Raw genomic sequence first — 21,713 nt, forward strand, 5'->3', positions numbered from 1 at the left:
CGTGGAAGGGATTTGCGAGTGACTTAATGGACTGTGGTGTTCTCAAGTTTTTTTTCTGTATGCTCATGTTTCAGAGGGAGGAAAACTGGTTACCGGTGGTTACGAGAATCCACCCGCCAGGGGACGGGACGGAAAACAGGGGATTGTGTTTTGTTCCTTCGGTAAACATTACACCCCATTAACGGCCATCCTACCGAAGGCAACCCCCGGTGAGGACGCGGTGTGTTACGGGTTTATCTATGTTTTCGAGATTAATCTCGGCTGGGAAAACGCCCGGAATGAACGGGAAAACGGACCATAGCCAGCCATGTGTGCGGATATTGGCGAACCGAACGTGGCTTATCGCACTCCGAGTTCTGCTCGATCAGTTGTCAAACAAATCGTTCATCACCTCTTAGGGCGGAACCAGCCCTAGCCGTACGCTGGAAGTGTAGAGAGTTCATCCCACGTGTCGAGCGCACTTTTCGAGGAGCCTGAGCAGCTGTATGCTTTCCCGCAAGATACACTTTATTAAGCATTCCATGTACAGAATCGTGACTATTTATTGTTATTTTATTTGTTTCATACAGATGCAATCGCCAGCGCATACACATGTAAAAACACGTCCGGTGTCGCTACCGGGTGTCAACGTTTAGGTGGCCAGATCCGGCTTGACAGCGTTTGGTTTTTATTTACAGTTCAGAAAATTCGCCATTTTTCGTTTCCTTCAACTAACGACTGTAACACGTCTACCTAAACGAGCAGAAGAAAGAGGCGCCCGTTTCGAGTGTGCTTTCAATTTTACTAATATTTTGTTATTTACTTTTTCTTTTGCTATATAACGTCGCGCGAAACGCACGTTGGTGGAGATGGGGACGAACAAGGAATCTGCATCCTCCTTAGCGGGACGGTAAAGTCCAGCTGGGAGCAGCAGGTGGATGATAGAAGGGTACATTTGGGGCTAGTAAAAGCGTCTAGTAGCAGCAGTAGTAATTCGGGTAGAATGACGGCGACATCCTGTATCGCCGCCTGATTTCGTCCTAGGCAGTTGGGGTAGGCTCTGAGCCTTTCGATAAAGAGGACGGATGTCAATGGAACCCCCCGGGATCCGGCTGGACCGGTGAATCCTTGACGTGGGATCCGTCCATAGTAAGTAACCTCTGCATCGCTGCAGCAACAACAAAACAGCATAACGTAACGAAACGATCAAAATAAGCCTTCTCTGGAGCCGTACGGGAGTAATCGAAGTAATGGTAATCCATTTAGCTACGGGATTGATTGGTTTGCGCATGAACAGAAGATAGAGCCTGAGGACACCGCTCAGTTGAGCGCAAACGATCGCTTGTCACGGTTTTTCCCGCGCGAAATCGTGCGCGCCTTAAAAGCGGCCGCATTGATGAACCGCTGTTCAGCTTTCACCGTCTTCCGGTGGCGCTCTGGTTCGTCCACCTTCGGTCCCAGCTGGAGCACCTCCCGAACGAACATGTTCTCCGAAAGATGCACGTTCATACCGAATCCAAGCGCGTTCCGCAGGCAGGTGTACTGATGATGAATGGCCCACGTGTTCAGCACGAGCAGTTCGCGTCCAAACTTGATGCAAATCTCGGGCGAGATGTCCTCTTCCAGGTAGTGCAGCACATCCCGGAAGGTGGCCCGCTGTACCTTGCGGTCACGCTTCGCCCGGTACTTGTGTGCATCGGTTGCAAGCTTCTGGACGGCTTCAATCAACTCCGGCAGCTCGTCCTCGAGAAACTCGTCGTCATGCTGACGTCCAAGCTCGAACATCAGCGCGAGTGCTTCACCAGCGACCATACGCACGTCCAAGTGTGGGCTTTGCAGCATACCGACGAGGTGGCGCAATGACGGTACCACTCCGGTTCCAGTGCCAACCACCAGCTCGACCAGGTCGCTCGGAGGCAACAATGTAAGCAGCAAAGACCAGGCTCCCAGGGCGGCACTGTGAAGAGCGCCAGCTTCCGCATTTGCCCCACTCGGGCTGTTGTCACCCTTCAGGTAGCTGCCAGCGAAGATTCCCTGCAGCACCTTCATGAGCGGCAGTATCTCGCCGAGGTCATCAACACCCACGAAACACAGCAACCCAAGGGCAGCGCAACATTTCGCTCGAGCGTCGTACGCGGCCGCACCATCCAGAGCCGTGGTGAGCAGCACCGGCTTCAGGGCGGTCACCATCTCAGTGATATCTTCCGGTGCCTCGAGCTGGATCACGAGCAGCGGGATGATACGGGCTGCCCAGGACTGCTCGGCGCCCTTGCCGCGCCGCAGCGACTTTTCTACCGCGTCCATCAGCGTCACCTTGCGATCGTCCAGGAACTCCGGGATATAGTGGTGCACCAGCACCTCGTTGATGGTTTGGAACGCATTGATGCGTGTCTGCTGCGCCTTGTCGGACGCGTTTTCGATCGCTTGCAGCAGCTTCTCCTCGTACTTCTCGAACCCGGTGCTGCCGGATTCGCCGGATTCACCGGAATCCATGCTGCCATTATGTTGGCCTCCTTCGCCGAACTGCGTCTCCGACTGGTAGGAGTACGTGCTCGCGTTGTCGTTTGACGTGTCGTCGTCGGACAAATCGTTATTCTGTTGCCAGGTGTCGGCGCCTACAAATGGGAAAAGAAAAAAACGTTTAGAAGAGCAGAAATCAGCAATCACCCGGGGCACATTCGCTGGTGCGGTCAGGTTATCTTATCGCATGGTTTTTCGGCCATTCTGTCGTCACCTTTTGACCCGAAAGGTGATGCTTTTGGATTTAAATCGTCAGTTGAATGTACGATGCACCATGCAACGGTCAAACCTGTCATTACAGGCACAACACGCACACGGAACTGTGACATTCCGTGCTTTGACAGTCGACGATGATGCATCAAAATTATATGCCGACAGTGCGCAAATACCCTCCACCCACCCCAGCTTCCAACTCCCTGCACCCCTTCTATCGATCGGAATGTTTTCGAAAACCGTAACACTCACAACAAAAGCCCGACCAACAAAGAGAGCTCGACTCGGGGGGTGATTTTTAGGGGGACGTGATGACGTTTTCAAATCTTTCAAACCAGCTTCAAACCTCGCACGGTTGCACAACGGATACAACCGACACGGAACGAGGTCAGCCCCCGAAACCGAACCCCGTACAGCCGACTTCTCAAGGACGGCGCCATGGGTTCTGTTTTGGAGCGCGCGTGTGAGTGGTCGCACAAACATGCACCAGCCACTCTCACAACATTCCACGTGATTGAAGCGAGAGCGAGAGAGAGCGCGCGCGCGCGTGCACGCGAGCGAGCAGATACGCACCTGAATGTTTTTTCCGATTTCGTGGCATGGTTTATTATGGCGTTTGCTGCAGGGGTGGGGGGCGCGAGGGGGTTGCTCCTGTGCTGCAGAACTAAATGCACGGCTACTTCAGACTAAGTGGCGTGCACAGGTGATCGTGAGATGTCCTTGAAAGGTGCTAAAGGACTGGGCTGGTTGATTGGTGACGTGCACTCCCGGTCGAGCTGAAACGCGAGGACGTTCTGTGGAGAGAAAAAAAAACGAGACACTCTATTAGTGAGGGAGATAATGCAATTGAAAAACCCCCCCATTTTGTTTGGTTTTTTTTTGCCCGTCATTCGCCTTTTGTGTTTCGCGGTTCACCATGAGATGAGAATCTAAAATTACCTTTCCGTGTTTGTATTCGATCGTTATTTTTTTGTCTATTATTTTATGAGGTTTATGGGGTATAGAGGAATGGAACAAGACAAGCTAGGTGAGATGAGGTATTAGATGCGCGGGTGAGCATGCTAGCGAAGAAAGAGGGGGACGAAATGTTGGCTCGTGATCTCAATTAAGGATATATCGCTTCCTGGCGCTATAAAGCGATGCACTTGTGGTTGCTTTTGCAAACACGCGGGTTTTTTCTTTTAGTTTCAGAGCCATTTGCTCTGTTACCTTAGCGTTTGGTAACGAACAGATTTGGTCCTACGCCAACTCGCAGGGACGGAAAAACAAATTTTGAAACACGTAAGACAAATGCAACCACCGCACGTTGGTTTCACCCACCTAAGAGAACACCACCGTTTCGCAATTCACGCTAATTGGCGCCCTTTCGCGCAACGACTTGCAGCAGTTGAGTTTCCCTTCCCTTTGACCGCGGAAGGGTGGGGACGGGGGATCGAGTTTCGGGTTTTTCTCGGTTTCGCTTTCTTCTGCTTCTTGCTTGTTTTTTCTTCCTCGCCAACTAGCTTCCTTTGCGCGGACCTTCAGCACCACACGCGACGAGGTACGCGGAAAAACGGGCAGCCACTCGAAGGACGTTAGCTGCACCAGTGTCTATAACGCGGCAGTGATCAGGAACGTTTCCCTTTTATAAGGCAGTTAACTGTTTCGACACAGCTCGCAAACTCCACCGCACTCGCAATCGTACATCGGTTTTCCGCACCAACACCAACCACGCGCGAAAACGGCAGCAATGAGTAATTGTCGTGGGCAATGTTATGAAATAATGAACAGTGCATGATGTTCCCAGCAGGCCCAGAGGATTTGCGAACAAAAAAAATGTGATCCAACCCTTAGCAGCGACCACGATGCAGCTCTACGCACGATGATTAATGCTGTTGGCGAAAAATCAATACCTCGAAATCCACGCAAGCACACACACGCGCTCGCACGCGCTCACTCTCTATGGGGTTCTGCTAGTAGCGTGGCTCTCTGACAACGCTGTCAAGCGATGGAAATGGCGCGAACCAGCTGCTTTGTTATCGTTTTGCTCGTTTGCTTCAAAACGATCAATTGAGTATGGCCGATGCTTCGTTAGAGCAGTAATTTATATCGAAATAAAAGTGGACATTCTTGTTACTATACGGGAAAAATAAATTCTACAGTCAACTAACCAATTCAACCTTATTTATTGGCTAGCCTTATGCCTTTGATCGCGAATACATGTGCTCGTTAGGATTTAAAATTACAAAACATGTCGGTAAAGTTTTTCGATTCGTCGGCAATTTAAATTTAATTTAATGCCATTTTATAAGAAGCATTTTTGTCTATACTAGGACATTAAAAACCAAATAGTTTAAAGTACAAATCTATAAAATCAAAGTGTAACGGATACGTATTATGCGAGTTTAAAGCTTGAAAGCCATCTGAAATGTCAAACATGACATTGTAATATGAAACTAGACGTGACAGTAGACGAGAGCAGAAAGTAGATGGTAAAATCTTCAAAATAAATTGAATTAAACCACTTTAATAAACCAAAAAATACCATAAAATACCGAAGACGACCGTAGACGTTAATGCATTAACGTGATCACAAGCTTAGTTCGAAATAAAAACGTTTAAAGAAGTGTTTTAACGGCACGCAAAGCACACACACCGTAGCGTCAGACAGTATCGAGTGCGATAGATTGGCATGATCTAGTAGGCTCCATCGATGTTTAATACAGTTTGTCTGAAGTTTCTTCCGGCATAATGTTAGAAGGTTGGTACTGTCGTACGATAAACGAGGAGGCGCAACAGCAGCAAAACCCTCTCGATTCGTTCTTGAACAACGACAATATTGGTGACCCTCCGATGGACAACTTTAGCAGCGCCGACGACGATAGTGAGGATGAGGAATCGGGTAATACGAATATAAATTTCAAGGCGCTTTATGGAGATTTGAAGAAGAATGTCAAACTTTTGGTCTATGTAAGTATTACCGTGCGTGGTTGCATCAGTAGTTATCGCAAGCAATGATCAACGAATACATGTCGTTTTCCAGGAAAACGTTTACTTTCAAAAGAATCTACGAAACAGCCAGAAGCGCTTGCTAAAAATAACCCGTGACCGCTCATTTCTGCTTGACCGGTTGCTTGAATATGAGCGCCCAGAACTTTCGTCATCCGACAGCGACGAAACGGAGGAGTCCGATGATTCATCCAAGGCCGAGGCACCGCCCAAAAAGCGTAAAGTCGAGACGTTCGTCCCGCAGAGCGCTCAGCCGACGATGAAACCGCCTGCACCCGCTAGGCGCAATAAAAAGCCCACCAAAAAGCAGCAGCAACAACAGCAACAAGCACATGCACAATCGCAACAGTTGCCACACACTTCCGTGCTGTCGCAACAGTTGCCACACACTGTGGTGCAGCCGCAGCAGCATCCGCTCATGCAGCAATCGCAACCTCTGCCACATACATCGCATGATATGCTTGATCAGTTGCAGCTGACGCCGGAAGATCGCCTTACGCCGGAGCTGATTGCCGGATTGGATCAGCAGGAGCAGGACAAGCTGATGGAGCTCATACAGCAGCTGCCACAATCGCAGCAGGTGCTGCACCCACAGCAGCAGCTGCCTCAAACCCAGTTTGGGCCACCAACACAACAGCAGCTGATGCAGTCGCAGCAGCAACCGTTGATGCAACAGCAGCAGCTCATGCAGTCACAGCAGCAACTACTGCACGCACAACAGCAGCAGCAGGTACTTCAGCACCAGCAACAGATGCAGCTGATGTCACCGCAGCAGCAACAGCATCTGCTCCAGCAATCCCAGCAGCATCTGCTCCAGCAATCCCAGCAGCAACTGCTGCAACCTGATCAGCAGCAGTTCCAACTTCAACAGCAGCAACAGTACCAACTGCAGCAGCAACAACTGCAAGAGCAACAGCTGGAACAGTTCCAGCTCCAGCAACTGTCGCAGCAAATGCTCTTCCCATCGTCACAGTTCACTCAGCAGCCGACAAGAAGACGGAATGCTTACCAGTACTCCCTGCCGATGATACCGCAGGTACCCACGGATCTGCTCGCGACTAGCTCCGGTTCAGACTTGGGCTTGGACGTCCCTGGTGACGATGTTTCTTTGGAGTGCCAGCTAACAAAGGAGGAGCTTGAGCGGCATCTGCAGTCGCGCCAAACCATGCCGCAGGTGATACCGGAAGGCGAGCTACCGATCGAGATGTTCAACAACAACATGTCGAACGAATCGAACGACCAGCTGGACGAGTCGATGCCGAGCAATTTGGGCGGCGTTTCGCTTTCTGATCTTAATTTGATGAACGTTTAGGTATTTCGAAGAACCGAACAGCGACCCATTATGTGCTTTATTTATGGATTGTAATTTTTAGTACACCATGGACGCTGTTTGCAGATTTTCTTTATAAAAATTAACATGTTAGATTATTTTCGTTGCGCTTATGATAACTGTAATGTCATAATGCTAAAATTATTACTATTTGCACTTCTGCAAATAGTTCTGCAAAATAAATTGTCCTGTTCTTTCGAGCGTTTGAAAGCATCTTAGCTTGAGCAAAGCTTCTTATGATCTTTGCTCTCAGCAAGCGCCTGTGCCAGGAAGATGAGTTTGCTTGCTTTTTGTTCAACATCTGAAGTTATTACCTAACCTTTTTTTTCTTTTCATGTATGAGATAAATGATACGAAGATTAAATATACAAGACTTTACTTTATCGTTTCCTAAACGAGTATGCCTTTTTTTTATTCAAATATACTTCGATTTTTGCAAATGGGTATCTAACTACGATACCACAAGAAATACAACTTATTTTGTACTATATGTATTATTGTATCTGAAAAAAAATATAAGTTTAAATTACCAAACAAGCCATAGTTGTTAATACTTCTTTAAAAAGCTGCACACCACCGATACCCGCAATGCTAATTTAAACGAGGCTGTATTCCATGCATTAAGAACATTTTAAACAAAAAACTATGTCTCGTATACATTGCACAAACATTTTATTTTCTTAGCTTTTCAATGTAGAAATCCGCTTTTTGGAAATGTCCGAGGAACTAACTATTTCGAATCAAACTAAATATTTAACTAGTATAAACGAAAAAGTACATTATTAACAAGGGGCAAGCTTACAGCTATATGTGAAACATTTTCACATTTAGGATTGAGCTGAATGATGAAAAAAAATCACATCTATCACCGAGAGCTGCATACGCGAGCAGATGGAATATTTTGCCATTCAAAAGGCAAAAAAACGAGCCTCACCATCGTGATTAGCAATGATTTGCGAAAGTAGCTCATTATGAAGGTAAAATTGCAATTGTTGATCGTACGCCCACGAATCAGATGTATGCTATTTGTTTGATTCTTTTTCAAGTCAATTTAAAATGCTATTAAATGAAGTAAACGCTACAAAAACCAACTATGATTAAATGGCGACATCAGCCATGTTAGTTATGGTAAGAAATTTAACTAACAATAGGGCAGCAAATTATTTTCCGAGCTTCGCTTACGCTCATAATTAACTAAAAAAAACCAGCACGGCCAGAGAGATTGGCTCGTCGTTCGGCCAAAAAGTGCGCCGCCGGCTTTAGAAAACGATCACCAGAAACAGCAGCACCGCTAGGGCCGTGCTGATCCAGATCAGCAAGCACGTGCGCTTTTTCAGCGATTTAATCTTATACTCCCGCGCCTTCTGCAACTGATGCGCACCGTGATCGGTGTTGAGGGTCGCCTGCTGCGCGTGGTACTCGATCACCTGCACGAGGCTACCCTGTAAGAGCACGAAAAGACGTGTGAGTTGATGTCCGTCCGGTGATGGCACAACTGTAGATCACATACCTGTTCCATCACCAGGCTCGAGATGCGCACGAACATGTCCCGGACCTCGATGAGGGACTTCTCTAACGCCTCCAGCTGGCTGTGGCGGGTCATGATGTCGCGGAGTTTCTGGCGCTCTCGTTCCGTATCCTCGAGTATCTACGAAAAAAAACACAACGACCAATGGTATTAATCGACAAACGGCAGACATTCCGAACATCCGGATCATACATTCCCCGCAAACGGTGACATCTGCTTGCCGGTTAGCTGCTCGAGCGCCTCATCATCCGTGATGTTATAATTCACTGCGGAGAGAAGGAACATTATCAGACGTTTTTCCTTTACCGATTAACACCAACGTGGTGGCAGGCACTTACTTGCTTTCGCTTCCAGCTTCATCAGCGACATTATCCGGTGCTCGTAGTAGTTCACCAGCTCCTCATGCTCCCGGTACGCGCTCAAATAATCATCCCGGATCACGAGGAACTGCGTGTTTTTGATCCGGAACAGCACACCGGTTCGGTTGCAATCGTCCGCAAGTTCCGTCTCCAGCGTCCGGATCGAGCTGTAGATGTTCTGGCATAGCTGGTTGTTCTCCTTCAGCTTTTCCTCCACCTGTTCGCGGATCGCTGGAAAATCCGAGGTGGAAAACCAAGATGTGAGGGTGGATTCGAAACAAAAAAAAAACAGCCCAATCATTACGTTTATCGTTGTAGTGGAACTTGGAGGAACCGATGTGCTTCCGCATGTCGGTGATGTTCGCCCGAATCGTCCGGATCCATGCCGTGAGCTGAGAAAACTGTCAAGAGAAAAAAAAACGAGCGTTACTTTTGAGGGCTATAACAGCTAAAGGATCAAGGTGCTATCCCCCACTCTCGGAAGGTATTGCGGTTTCAATCAGAATAAGGCACGTCGCCAACTTCCGACCGCTCGATAATGACCGGAATGCCTCCACATGACTCAACAACCTCGCACACCCGCTTTCTGGATCGTATACGATCGTAGGTTCATGCATTTTCCAATTCGCGAAAGGTGACAACCTTGACTTTGCTGCAATAAAAAAAAATAACACCGCACCGGTCACCGGGCTCACCTTTTCGAGGTTATGAAAGATCTCCTCCTGCGACTGAGACAACCGCACATCAATCTGTATCGCATCGTCCGCGTTTTGGTTGGCGTACTTACTTCGCTACAAAAGAGAAGAAAGAAGAAAAAAAGAAGAAGAATTGACCGCAAAACGAACCGCGATCGATTATTAAAACTGATTGGAACGCTGGCCGCGGGTTTATTCCCCGACCGCCGGGACCACCCTCTTAAAAGGGCCCACGGTTTGTGTCCGCCATTGCGAAAACCGTCCCGCGGGGCTAATTGGCGCTAATTGAAGAACGGCCCGCACATCCGGCCGGTTCACTTAACTGGGGCGAATACCGCGGGTGCCTTACCCCTGTCCCCCCGCCCCCTCACTTACACTCTTCAACTCCGCCAGCCGGTCCTTGACCATGTTGGGTGTCGTTTCGGCACGCTAAGGGTTGCTTGCTGTGGGCAGGGGGCTCGGAAGCGGCCCTGGCGCGGTGCATTACTTTTATGGAGGAGGGGAGGGATGGGAGGTTCGAGAGACGGGCGGGATTCCAGGTTTGATCGTGGGTGGGGTGATGGGGTCCTTTACGCACGCTCGAACATCGATTCTCTTATCAGCTGACTCATCGAACACCGTGTGTGTGACACGTTTAAATTTTGTTTCCTGTTTTTTTTTTGAACCCACACCAAATCCGTTAAACCCGTTCGGAAGGAAAACCGCGAGATCAAAATGCACACACTACCGGGGCTGATGCACCGCGACTAACCGCGACACGAAACCTGCAAAAACACCAGAAGTACTCCCCGTTCTGTGGGCTCGATCAACGAACACTCACGCACACGTGCACACCGTGGCTAAGACTGCACAGTACTGCGGCGGTTTTCGAGACCCTTACGTTCGTTCCAAGCGACACCACGCGACTCTGACTGATCCAGTTGGCTCATGAAACTGCACCACACGCAGCTAGTGTTGGTTGAAGCTCCACGTTCGGTCACACATATTGATAGCAAGATAGCGCGATAAGATTCGAGCGCACTATCACACCCCGGGTACACCTTTCAGTTTTCTTCGCGGTATCAACCCCCTTTTCGCGGCATTCATCCCCACCCGAGCTGCTGGAAATTATCGACCACATGCTGTCGCTTTCCCTCGTTACCAGCTTTGGGGGGGTGTGAATTAGCTGCGCTGTTTCGGATACCGCTTTGTGGACGACATAACGCTTGAACGCTTCATGCACAGGGGTTGGCTTGTTTATTGTTGCATCCCTTATCATACATCGCACCTTCTTCTCTAAGGATGTGCCCGCCACGTGTGGGAACAAAGGACCCACACCCTAGCTGGGTAAAAACGAACGAATTTCGATTGGCTTTTCAGTACGCAGGACCTGCGAAGTTACGCTCAGAGGGCTGCATCCCTACCTGCCCTGCTTTGGGAATGTCCCAATAAACGTTCCACCGTTCAGTTCGTCCTTTGAGTTCCCAATATTGCCCACCGAGTAGCAGTGTTCTGTGGCTGCTTGCCTGGTGCATGACCCCCGACAGTTTATTTCCGATTCGGAGAGATTTTCTTATAAAATTTAGACGACCCCAGACGCCTTCTAAATCTTGAACCTAGACGATTCGACGAAGGGAGCGGGTAGGTTCCAGTAATAAGAACGAAAGAATAGTACTTATGCCCCGCAATACTTACGCTAATATATTAATGCCAACAAGCTTGCCGAATGCTTATAAAAACGAACGTAAATGATTATACAGATACTGTAGGGTTTTGTTTAAAGAACGAAAATTTATAGTTTTTTCTTGTACGCTCAAGATAAGGATAATAATAAGGTAAATAAGGTAAGGTAAATTCTTCGCGAACATTGTCAGAGGTTGTACGAACGCCGTTTTCTTAGAAAATTGAATGAATCCAATTTGAATAAAAAATAAACTTAGGCACCCCAGCAAGAGGTGTCGCGTGTTATGCTAATATTCTCAGTTATAATCGGTGCGATTACGCAGCTGCTTTCGTTTGTTATAATGTGTGAAACGTTTCCCTTCGATATTATGAAAAAACCCCTGTCTAAGATACATCACATCGTACCCAACCGCCATAAGGGCACAAACAAACAGGATAGGTATAACAATCTTAGAACACAGCTTTCCCCGCCCGAAACGCTGATCGCGAATAACAATGTATGTAATGCAATAGAACAAGTACTTTTCCGCATTTTCGATGGCACCTCCCAACGCCTGGTCCCCACTGAAGTTCTGCGGACACTCTGATTCGTTTTGTCCACCAACCAGCCTACTTGTATAGTAATACTTCTGCTTCCGGGCGCATCCCTAATGTAAAAACTAAACTCACATCGAACGGTGAAAGGATATACGAGAGGGTTTCGGCCCGGTTATGCTTCCCTCGTTAAAGATTATTTATCGAAACGTGGTGTTGGTTCATTGCTGTTGAGCGTTACGGCTCGTCTTATTACGTATCCTGAAAGCGAGTGCAAACAACGCGTTTGCATTTTAGTTTGTGAACGATGAACATGAGCGTTATGATGTTTTCCTGCCGGTGTGAAACAATTTGCTGAACGCAAAGCATCTCTTATTACATATTACAGCTGCCTGCTTGTAGTGCACCCTAAAGGACGTGCTGACTAACGCCTGAAATTAGCGCTAGGCTTTTTCCTCTTTTTTTTTGTTATCGCTTTCGCCAACTTAACATTTTGTCGAATAAACCTAGTAAACTGAACTGAAAAGGAACTTCACATGCAAATATAACGTAGTTTCGAACCGAGCGATCGAACAGCTTTGATTAATATTATTATACTTCGAAAACGATATCACTAAATCGATTAAGGATCGATCATGTGCTTGTAGCAAGTAACCGAAAAACGGCGAATAGAATACGTTTGATATTGGGATACTTTCAACGCGCTTACGCTAGAATGCAGTCAACTTTCTTGTACGTCTTAAACACTAAGATAAGTATGTAAGCAAAAACAAAACAAAAATGGTTGTGTAAAGTATAAAAGTAAAGGATATAGCAATCTTGTCATATGAGGACACACAAGTTAAACCGGATGTCTATCTATGGTCCGGAAACTGAATGTGATGAGAAAATAATACGGAAGAAAAAAATGTTGTCTTCTTACGGTTTCTTCATGAGGTATTCAGTCTACCCGCAGCAACGTAAGATCCGCGGTAGTAGATCAAAGTTTGCCGTTCCCAAGATCGCTAGATTCTAGGATCCTAGGATTTAAAGTACTGCTTCTCATTACCCCTTAGCAGCGGCACGGTTGTGGCCGAGTTGAGATTCACTTTGGCGACAAACTTAAAATACGATTAACAAGATGCCAAACGGTACCGCTCCGGAACTCGGCTGCAAACGCTGATGAACGAGCTGCGATGACATAGCTACCTTCGAGACGAATGTAATAAGGCTCAACACCTGTGAGCAGACGGCAGGAATCGCGCAGTGGGCCTCACACGTGGTTTAAAGCTAAGTATTAAGTATACCAACACAACCCGTCAGGTTTGCACCGTGCGAAGACGCCGTAGTACTTGTCCGCGTGTTGGTGGCCCCACCACAGCAATTCTAGGGATTCTGCTCAGCCCGAAACTCCGCCGCAATGTCCTGGAAGCGTGCGATATAATCGACGGAGTTTTCGTTCATAACCGACATGTCCACCTGCGGATAAAACAAGAGAGAAAAGGGTTAAAACTGCTACCATCTGTCGCAGTGAGAAACTCCGGCCCACGGACTCACATCCAGATCGGGTACTGGTAGGTTCGGTTGCTCCTGTTCTCCTGTTGTGCTGTTGAACAGCTGCGAAAGCGACAGGTCGTTCAGATTCATTATCGGTTGCTCAAGAATGTCCGGAAAGAAGTCATCTTCCAGATTGGGGCCGGAGAAAATGTCCGCCATCATGGCGCTCGAGGTTGATGGCAGCGACAGATCGAACAGGCTGAGGGAACTCAAATCATTCGGCAGCACGTCAACGGCAGGTTCGTCCACCGTCAGCGATGGCATATTGGAAGACGTTGGATTGGTGTGGTGTTTGCTGACACTCGCATCGCTGGCGTTCTCCTCCACGTAGTGTACCGGCTTTGTGGCCTCCACTGTATCGAGAACCAATGGTGCGGGTTGTTGTGGTTGTGGTGGTGGTTGGACACTGGCAATGGTGGTGTCTTTTTCAGGCACACTGACCACCGTGTCTTTTTCAGGCGCACTCACCACCGTGCTTGGTTTGTGCGTTGTTGCGAGTGAGGTGGAAGCACCGGCGTTTATCGCAGCCGTAGAGGACGTAACCGTCGCTGTTGGAGGCATCCGGTGCACGTTGGGAATCATGGATTGCATCGTTTGTAGTCGATTTACCCGTGTACGCCACCAACGAGATTGCCGGTAGCGAGGATTAATGTGCTGTAAAGCGAAGGGAGGAGAAAAAAAAGCTGTACTGAACGTCCTTTGGAGAAGACAAACAGGATACTTACAGGTTCTGGTATGAGGTGATTGTTGCGTCCCGCCAACAACGGGTGTTTAAACGGCAGACAGTCGTCGTGGGAAGACATACAGCCGCCATCATTATCCGTCCGCTGCGGAGTGAAGTGAAGTGGGCGTTATAAACGCTGCAAGCAACAAGAATCAAACATACAAACCTTTGGTTTACGATCAGCGGCACCGAATGCGCTCCGTTTTTTAGGGTCCCTGTTTCCGAGGTTAACCAAAAACAGGAGTTGCTTTAAACGCCCGCTCACACTATCGTTTCCAGTCCGCGGAGGCTCCTTCGGTTCGTCCTTCACGCCACCTACGGCTTCCTCTTCCGGTTTAACCTCTGGTTCGAGCTTTGCGGATGTGTTGCTCGCACCGGACCCGTTCTCACACACCCCACCGGCAGGTGGATGCTCGTTATCCTTCGGCGAGACGTTCGTGGCCGTTTTGGCATCCTGCGGAGCGCTCGACGGAGTCGGTACCGGTACCCTACGCACCCAATCGTACTCCAGCTCAACCTTCAACTCCGCACCGAACATGATGTACAGATCCCCGACGGTGAGATCGCCCACGCTCGGTATTGTCCACCCCTCGCGAATCCGCTGCATCTCTTCATCCGAGATGAGCGGCCGGAAGTGGTTAATCGATGGCAGCGTGGAGGATGATTTGTTCCCATCCGCCTTCCGCCGATGGCACTTTTTCTTCTTTACCGGTTTTGTTTCGACCGGATTGGTGGCACCGGTACCGGTGGTGGTGCTGGCAACCACAGGGGTCATCCCGGGGTTGCCCGCACCCTTCGCCGGTTCCTCACCCGCCGAGCTTTCCGCCGTATCCGGATGGTACTTGGAAGCTGCAAAAAGCTCCCCATCGATGAGCACGAACCCATCGCTGGAGTTGTCGCTCTGGCGTGTCGACGGTTCCAACCCAGGCGTTTGTGACGTTGACGGATCCGGCCGGATTGTCTTCGTCGAATCGTTCGATCCGTAACACTTTAGCGCATCGAGCGCGTCGCTCTCCAGCGGAACGGAACCATTCGTATGGTTCCGGTACTCAAGATCCGGCTCGAAGCAATCCATCTCCTTCAGCTCCATCGATTCGTTGGATGCATTTGGCGATTTAAACAGCCCCTGAAACGCACCGTTCCGGGTGTGCAGCACCTCAAACGGTTTCTCTTCCTGCGCCTGCTTGGCACTCTCCTCGAGCTTCGCTTTCTTGCATTCCGAGCTGACCTTTTCCGACCCACTATCAGTGCGCTGTCTACGAGCACTCGCGGTCATTCGCTCCTTACACGCAGCCAGCTTTTCCGCCGCGCACAGTGCCTCCCCCGGTACCTTCACACCGATCCGCTGCTCGTACGAGTTCAGACAAATGCTCGTGTTGCTCTGGAAATCAGTCAAACTGATCATCGGCCGATGGATGATGACGTTCTGGGCGGGCGCGAACCGCAACAGGCAGGATGTCGAGCTGTCTTCCAACTGCGAATAAAGCTCGATCTCGTGCTGAATGCGCTGGCGTGTCAGCTTCGACGACACGCTTGCCGACATCCGTCTCATCTGCTCCAACCGGTCCAGCAGGCGTATATCCTGCGAGCGCCATTTCTGCTGGAACAGCTGCAGCAACACGGAGAGCCGCTTTTGGATGGTGACGGTCACGCGCACGCGTGGATTTTGTGCGAGTGACTGTACACGGCTCCATGCCTCGACCGTCGATGGCCGCAGGAACACATCCACCCGGGGTGGGAGCTTGATCTCTTCCTGCCATTCCTCCAGCTGGTTGAGCTTACGCAGCGCCCGGCACGAGGGCGTCTTGATGCGGATGTTTTTGCCCTTTTCGCGCACGACCGTGAAACCCTTGTAGACGAGATCCTTCAGCTTGTGGAAGTACTTCTTGTTCTGAAACGGCAGCTTGCGGCGCATCTCACCGTAGTTGATCAGCGCGTACAGCTCTTGCGCTTCCTTCTTCACCTCGTCCGAAAAGTGTACGTACTTCACTACCTTCTGGTTGAACTGGTAGTACAGGTTGCGCACGTCCTTCGCCTTAAACACCTGCTGCTCGCCGTTATCCTTTCGCCGCTTCTTCGTGTTCAGGTAGTTCAGGATGGCCTCGAAGTCCTTCCCGTACTCGTACAGCGCCTCGAAGAAGAGGTTCTTGTCATGGTTGCTCCACTCCACGCGCATCTGCTTCGGTTGGTTGGGAGTTTTTGCGAGCGACGCCCCGACCGCTTTGGTTTGCTCCTTGCGCTCCTGCAATCGCTGCGTTCTGCTGTGGATCGAGTCCATGCGCATCTTGTGCTTTACGCGCGCACTCGTCCGAACCGTTTGGCCACACTCGAGATTGCCAGCCGGGTAGAACGTGGTCACGGAACCGAGTATCTCCTCCGGTGGGACTGACGGTTCGCGGACGTTTCCTTTGCGCTGCTTCCCACCCGGTGCCTGCTTTCCGGAGCCATCCAATGGTTTACCGGAGCCATCGAGCAGCTTGCCGGACAGCTCGGCGGTGGCCGGTTCCGCAACCAACGGTCCGGTCATCGTGGCCTCGGATGGGCAGAAATAAACCTCCGGCAGCTCGGATGGGGTTGCTTTTTTCGCAAGCGGTTCATCCTGTGATGCTGATGGAAAGCGGAAGGATAGCTGGTTTGGGAGCTCGGAGGACACGTTTGCGTTGGCCGTATCATGTTGCTCGACCGAGGAGCCGTTTTCCACCGGTGCAGTAAACCGCAGCTCTTGCTGGAAGTTGTTTATTTCCGCAAAAAAATTACTGTTTCCGGAAGCGTACATTATCAGAGGCTAATTTTTAAACATGGTAAGGATCGGCCGCACAATTGAAGTCGGGGATCAGGATAAGCCAAATCGGGTGGCTACAGTATTGCTTCTTTTTTCTTGCTACAGTTTTGGATGATCATAATCGATCGGTGATGTGATGAGTCAAGATTCGCCATACGTATGCAAGTTGACGAAAGTACGACTATAATGAAATAAATATCATAGAGAATGATTATTCAAAGGTCTTTTGAACAAACAAATTAGCTCCGATATCTTTTTAAGAAGAAAATGTGTAATAAATGTATAGAATGATCATCCATATACTCTTGATCTTTGATCTAGAATAAACGATAGAAACTTCGGACAAGAGTGACTATAATTCTATGAAGTGAAAGCTCATCAAATATTCGACATGAAAATAGACAAAAATATAAATGATGAAAATATATAAAAATTTCAATCGTGGTGATATTCACATATCTTGGTTCTAGTACCGACAGTAGAGTTAAGTGTTAGAATTCTCATATCCAATTGGACTACCCGTAATTGCTCGAAAACCAAAAGATGGTGTGAAAGCTTAAGACAGTAATTGAAAATTTAATTCTACGAACTTTGACAAATCATCCAATACTCAAATGTTGCAGCGAAAGAAAAATAAGAGTAAATATCTGTTACATCTTTAGGATATATTCAAATCATATCTTGCCACCTGTTGACCTAGCCCTTCTTAATTAAGCACATCAATCAAAGGCAATGCTCGCAGGGTGCATATTCATACTTAGAGCTAAGTAATTGTAATGAATGAAAAATGCTTTGGACTAATATATACTTACCAGTAAAAATTATTACATTTCAAGACAATAATAAACAATTAAAAAAGAGTTCGAGCGCTGACTGGAAATGTTCTCTCCTAAAGCAACCATGCTGTGGAATAATATCATTTTTACAGTGTTTATTGCTCACCACCTAATGCTGTTAGAGAGCTATTGGATGTTGGTGTCGTCAAGTACAATCAGTAACAGAAAGAATTACAAAAATCCACAATATTACTGATCATTTGAGGGCATCGTTTGATTGTTTGGTTATCCTAATAAGTTGATCGTAATAAATGTTGGCAATCAAGCTTTGGGATTTCGAGACAGAGTGACGCGAGATGAAGCATTGAATATATGTGACCATTTTGGCACGACCCATCGAGGCGTCTATTTTCAGTATTTTTCAAACGAACTATAAAGATATTTGTCTAAAGTGGTTGGACTAGATTATGCTACAGAAATTGGCCAAATTTCATACAAAATCATGCTGCATCGGTTGGACTTCAATCTCGATAGCATCCTGCAGCTTTACTGCCTGCGTGCCATACGGCGAATTGTGTGTTGATTGACGACGCATTGATTCACTGATGGCAGTGGATTATCGCGACTAATTTGAGGGTTTGGCAATATTTTTAATAGATAGACCAGGGAATAAAATACCACCAAACCGGCTATGTGGGGATTCCTTGATAAGATTTTATACATTATGTACCACCACGCATTAACCTTATTACATTACACTTTTCACATAAAAATGGCGGAGAATTCACATCGTAATTTGTTCGAAGAAAATTGTTTACATCAACCAACTTAAACTTTCTATCTGTTTTGATTACCTTAATAGGCGTTTGCTGCCACTGCAAGGCGCGTAACGATGGCTTTGTTTAGAAACATAAACGAACACACTAGGGAGTCAAATAAATTACGCACAAAAACCTCTGATTATTAGAGAGATGCCTTTGAATTTGGGTGGCTTTCGTTAGCGCTTACATCGGAAACGAACCGTTCTTGTTCTGCCGCTCGTAGAGTGTTGACAAATAAAACGTCATAATAAACAGTTATTGGCAATACCAAATTAAACGTAGTAAATAATAAACATTTTAATATATATTCTATTTATCTGAATTTAAGAATAGCACCTAAATAAAAATTATTATGCCATGAAATATAAATGCAAGTTCTATGGGTTTAGTCCACTCATGTAAATTCGTTATATTGAAACAGCACATGAAGAAACCAAGTACGCAGCTTTAAATATCACATGCATCAATAAATGTGGACGCTATTTAACTCACTGCATATCCTTGTGAAATATATCTTGAATTAAAGATACAAAATATTTAAACATTACTTCCGGTAGAATTTGCTCTTTGGTTCTTTTGCTTTTGCAACTGCTTAAGTTTAAATTTGACATCGTATTTGACAGATAATCGATAAATTTTATTCAAATATGACATAAATTCTTCTGCCACAGGCGCATTTTATTATGCACAGTTAATTTTGTCGTTAAATACAAAAATATAGAATATTGTATAATTGTATAAAGACTCTGAATAAAATAAGGATTTAGGATCGTTTATCCAAAAAAAATATTATTAGTGTTAAACATTCTTTGTGATCGCAAATAAATAAAACAAAAAAGGTGGGAAAATAAGAAACAATTCTATCAGAATCATCAGGGAAAGCTAAAACTAAATGTGGAGATTAGTTTAGAATAATAACCGTTTTCAACATTTTACACTCTCTTTTACTTATATTTTATAGATGAAAATGAAAAAGTAGTTTAGTTAATAATAATCCATGGCTATAAAAATTGGTTACAACTTGTCATTGTGTGAGATGTCATTTCCAAAGAATGAACAATAAAAGGATAACACGTTCTTTTCTACCGTGCTCAACCCGATGTTTCTATCAATATTCAAACAGACGCTTTGAAATAAACTGCGGCACGTTTTATGGCCGTTCTATGTTTGGTGTTTGCTGAAAATGCAGAGTATCTCAATAGTTAACTGGTTTTATCCTTAGCACATTCAAACATGGGACACTATCAGGTATTTATTTAACCAATCAACCAATATTTGTTGTTAGCGCTAAATCTTGGAATTATCCTTGGCTGCGTTGTTAAACGAAACGAAATTTATTGAACTGGAGATATTGCAGTATTATTAAATTATATATTAATGGAATTTATGTATTGCATTTAGATTTGTCTTCAATTACCACTGCCTATCGCCATAATTACCATTTGGAACATTCTGGCTTGCTGAAGGAGTTGCTAAGCTAAGGCGCAGGTAACTATAGCCATCATATAAAAGTCTGTTCATTGTCGCGTACAAACGGGGCATGATTACAAAACAATGCGCAAATATGAGAGATAATTGAATGATATTAATTACGTATGCTTATCTCCTACAATGATCAGACAAACCTATATGATCCTATACAACGCCCAGCTAAACATGTCTTTTAGATTGGCACATGTTAATAATCTATGATTACACCATCATTCTTTTCTTCCACTAGCTCACATGAATTGAAATAAAACCAAAGGAATTGTTGTACAAAGTGTTGAATGCTGCAAATATTACGATCCTTCAGAAGGAACAAGGTGCGTAAAGCCCCGGTATGAAAAAAAAGCTGTTAATTGTTGCTTTCAAACGGGATATGATTACAAAACACTGCGCAAATATGAGAGATAATTGAATGATATTAATTACATATGCTTATCTCCTACAATGATCAGTCAAACCTATATGATCCCATTCCACGTCCAGCTAAACATGTCTTTTAGATTAGCACATGTTAATAATCTATGATTAAACCGGCATTCTTTTCCTCCACTAGCTCATATGAATTGAAGAAACCAAACGAATTGTTCTACAAAGGATTGTATGCTGCAAATGTTACATTCAACGACTCCGGCGTTACCGATCCTTCAGATGGAACAAGGCACGTAAAGCCCCCGTATGAAAAAAGCTGTTAATTGTTGCCTTCAAACGGGATATGATTACAAAACACTGCGCAAATATGAGAGATAATTGAATGATATTAGTTACATATACTTATCTCCTACAATGATCAGTCAATCCCATATGATCCCACATGCCCAACTAAACTGTTGAATGTCTTTCAGATTGGCACTTGTTTGTAAACGTTAATTAAAACTGTTTCCTATTTCTTTACTTGCTCATAGAAATAAAATGTTGAAGGAGCTACCGCAGTGAGTAATCTGAAGGCTTGATTTCAACACCAGCTCGATCACCAATGGAGCGAAGAATACTGCTGATATCAACATATTCATATCTGTAAATTCTATACTGTATTGAAACCGATTATTAAATGCGAAAAAAACAGCTTTACAAAAAATAGTTGTTCAGTTTTCGTTGATGAAGTCATCCGAATGCATTCCTCTGCCATCCGTTTTAGCTTTGCTTGCTGGAGAATATTTTCCACGCGCTCCTAAAAAGAACGCCCTATAGGTGCAATTCGTAAAACAAGGGTGAGCTAACGCTTTCACCCTCATCGAGGGCGTACGTCTATCGCTTGTCCCGCTAATACTGTCCGATATTATTTACAGCTCATATATAAATTTCACAGCATTCCCAAACGATGGTGCCGCGATAGCCGGGCGTAAAGATACCCTCTTTGATACTTTTATGTTTCAAAACATTATTGTACTGGTCCTCCACTCCGCACATGTAATCCTGTCCTTGCCGACAGGGCGAGTGATGCGAGCCAATACGCACCGAAGAAGACACCGAAGCGTACCTTCAATAACCCATTGATAAGACTCAATTATAGGCATCGAGGTATCGATACGAATGGAAGCCTATCACCGATAACAGACCGGGTTGCGAATGAGGGAAGCCGCTGTTCGGACGCGGCCCCCTTCGGAATGGTCCCGCGTTCAGGGGTTTACCATGGTGTAGGAGTAGGTTGTCCGGGACGTGGGCATTGCTGATAATCTCGCTAGCCGTGGTTCTGCAGGCGTAGTAAAACGGACGCGACCGTTGCGGTTGGTTTACAGTGCCTTCTGGATGTCTCCTCGATCAACACGGCCACTCGAGTT

At 46.5% G+C, this 21,713-nt stretch overlaps 4 protein-coding genes and 1 long non-coding RNA gene across 5 annotated transcripts; 2 read left to right on the plus strand and 3 right to left on the minus strand.

Moving 5' to 3' along the window:
• Positions 1-524: 524 nt before the first annotated feature.
• Positions 525-4,136, minus strand: LOC128728281 (interferon-related developmental regulator 2). Its single transcript, XM_053821901.1, has 3 exons — positions 4,033-4,136; positions 3,286-3,506; positions 525-2,594 (listed from the first exon to the last, which is right to left on the minus strand). Exons 2-3 carry the CDS (start codon positions 3,311-3,313, stop codon positions 1,300-1,302), a joined length of 1,323 nt encoding a protein of 440 aa, XP_053677876.1. The 5' UTR covers positions 3,314-3,506; positions 4,033-4,136; the 3' UTR covers positions 525-1,299.
• Positions 4,137-5,442: 1,306 nt separating this feature from the next.
• On the plus strand, positions 5,443-7,012 carry LOC128728526 (bromodomain-containing protein DDB_G0280777-like). Its single transcript, XM_053822153.1, has 2 exons — positions 5,443-5,661; positions 5,735-7,012. Exons 1-2 carry the CDS (start codon positions 5,443-5,445, stop codon positions 7,010-7,012), a joined length of 1,497 nt encoding a protein of 498 aa, XP_053678128.1.
• Positions 7,013-7,683: 671 nt separating this feature from the next.
• Positions 7,684-10,020, minus strand: LOC128728805 (syntaxin-4-like). Its single transcript, XM_053822452.1, has 7 exons — positions 9,988-10,020; positions 9,613-9,708; positions 9,222-9,318; positions 8,897-9,148; positions 8,751-8,824; positions 8,541-8,678; positions 7,684-8,472 (listed from the first exon to the last, which is right to left on the minus strand). Exons 1-7 carry the CDS (start codon positions 10,018-10,020, stop codon positions 8,290-8,292), a joined length of 873 nt encoding a protein of 290 aa, XP_053678427.1. The 3' UTR covers positions 7,684-8,289.
• Positions 10,021-13,141: 3,121 nt separating this feature from the next.
• Positions 13,142-16,844, minus strand: LOC128728527 (protein cramped). Its single transcript, XM_053822154.1, has 5 exons — positions 15,059-16,844; positions 14,235-14,980; positions 14,070-14,171; positions 13,345-13,998; positions 13,142-13,266 (listed from the first exon to the last, which is right to left on the minus strand). Exons 1-5 carry the CDS (start codon positions 16,842-16,844, stop codon positions 13,174-13,176), a joined length of 3,381 nt encoding a protein of 1,126 aa, XP_053678129.1. The 3' UTR covers positions 13,142-13,173.
• Positions 16,845-19,846: 3,002 nt separating this feature from the next.
• LOC128729220 (uncharacterized) lies at positions 19,847-20,997 on the plus strand. The gene is made up of 3 exons (XR_008411057.1): positions 19,847-19,935; positions 20,168-20,252; positions 20,838-20,997. It is a non-coding gene; the product is annotated as an uncharacterized LOC128729220 (long non-coding RNA).
• The last annotated feature ends 716 nt before the right edge of the window (positions 20,998-21,713 follow it).

This window comes from Anopheles nili, chromosome X, assembly GCF_943737925.1.
Source record: "Anopheles nili chromosome X, idAnoNiliSN_F5_01, whole genome shotgun sequence".
Lineage (NCBI taxonomy): Eukaryota > Metazoa > Arthropoda > Insecta > Diptera > Culicidae > Anopheles > Anopheles nili.

Coding starts and splice junctions, on each gene's coding strand:
- LOC128728281 (XM_053821901.1), bottom strand. CDS start 3,313: ATGCCACGAAATCGGAAAAAACATTCAG. Junction 2,595..3,285: donor AAATCGGAAAAAACATTCAG/GTGCGTATCTGC, acceptor TCCCATTTGTAG/GCGCCGACACCTGGCAACAG.
- LOC128728526 (XM_053822153.1), top strand. CDS start 5,443: ATGTTAGAAGGTTGGTACTGTCGTACGATAAACGAGGAGGCGCAACAG. Junction 5,662..5,734: donor ATGTCAAACTTTTGGTCTAT/GTAAGTATTACC, acceptor GTCGTTTTCCAG/GAAAACGTTTACTTTCAAAA.
- LOC128728805 (XM_053822452.1), bottom strand. CDS start 10,020: ATGGTCAAGGACCGGCTGGCGGAGTTGAAGAGT. Junction 9,319..9,612: donor TCTTTCATAACCTCGAAAAG/GTGAGCCCGGTG, acceptor TTCTCTTGACAG/TTTTCTCAGCTCACGGCATG. Junction 8,473..8,540: donor CGAGCCTGGTGATGGAACAG/GTATGTGATCTA, acceptor GTGCTCTTACAG/GGTAGCCTCGTGCAGGTGAT.
- LOC128728527 (XM_053822154.1), bottom strand. CDS start 16,844: ATGTACGCTTCCGGAAACAGTAATTTTTTTGCGGAAATAAACAACTTC. Junction 13,999..14,069: donor ATCACCTCATACCAGAACCT/GTAAGTATCCTG, acceptor TTCGCTTTACAG/CACATTAATCCTCGCTACCG. Junction 13,267..13,344: donor TACCAGTACCCGATCTGGAT/GTGAGTCCGTGG, acceptor TTTTATCCGCAG/GTGGACATGTCGGTTATGAA.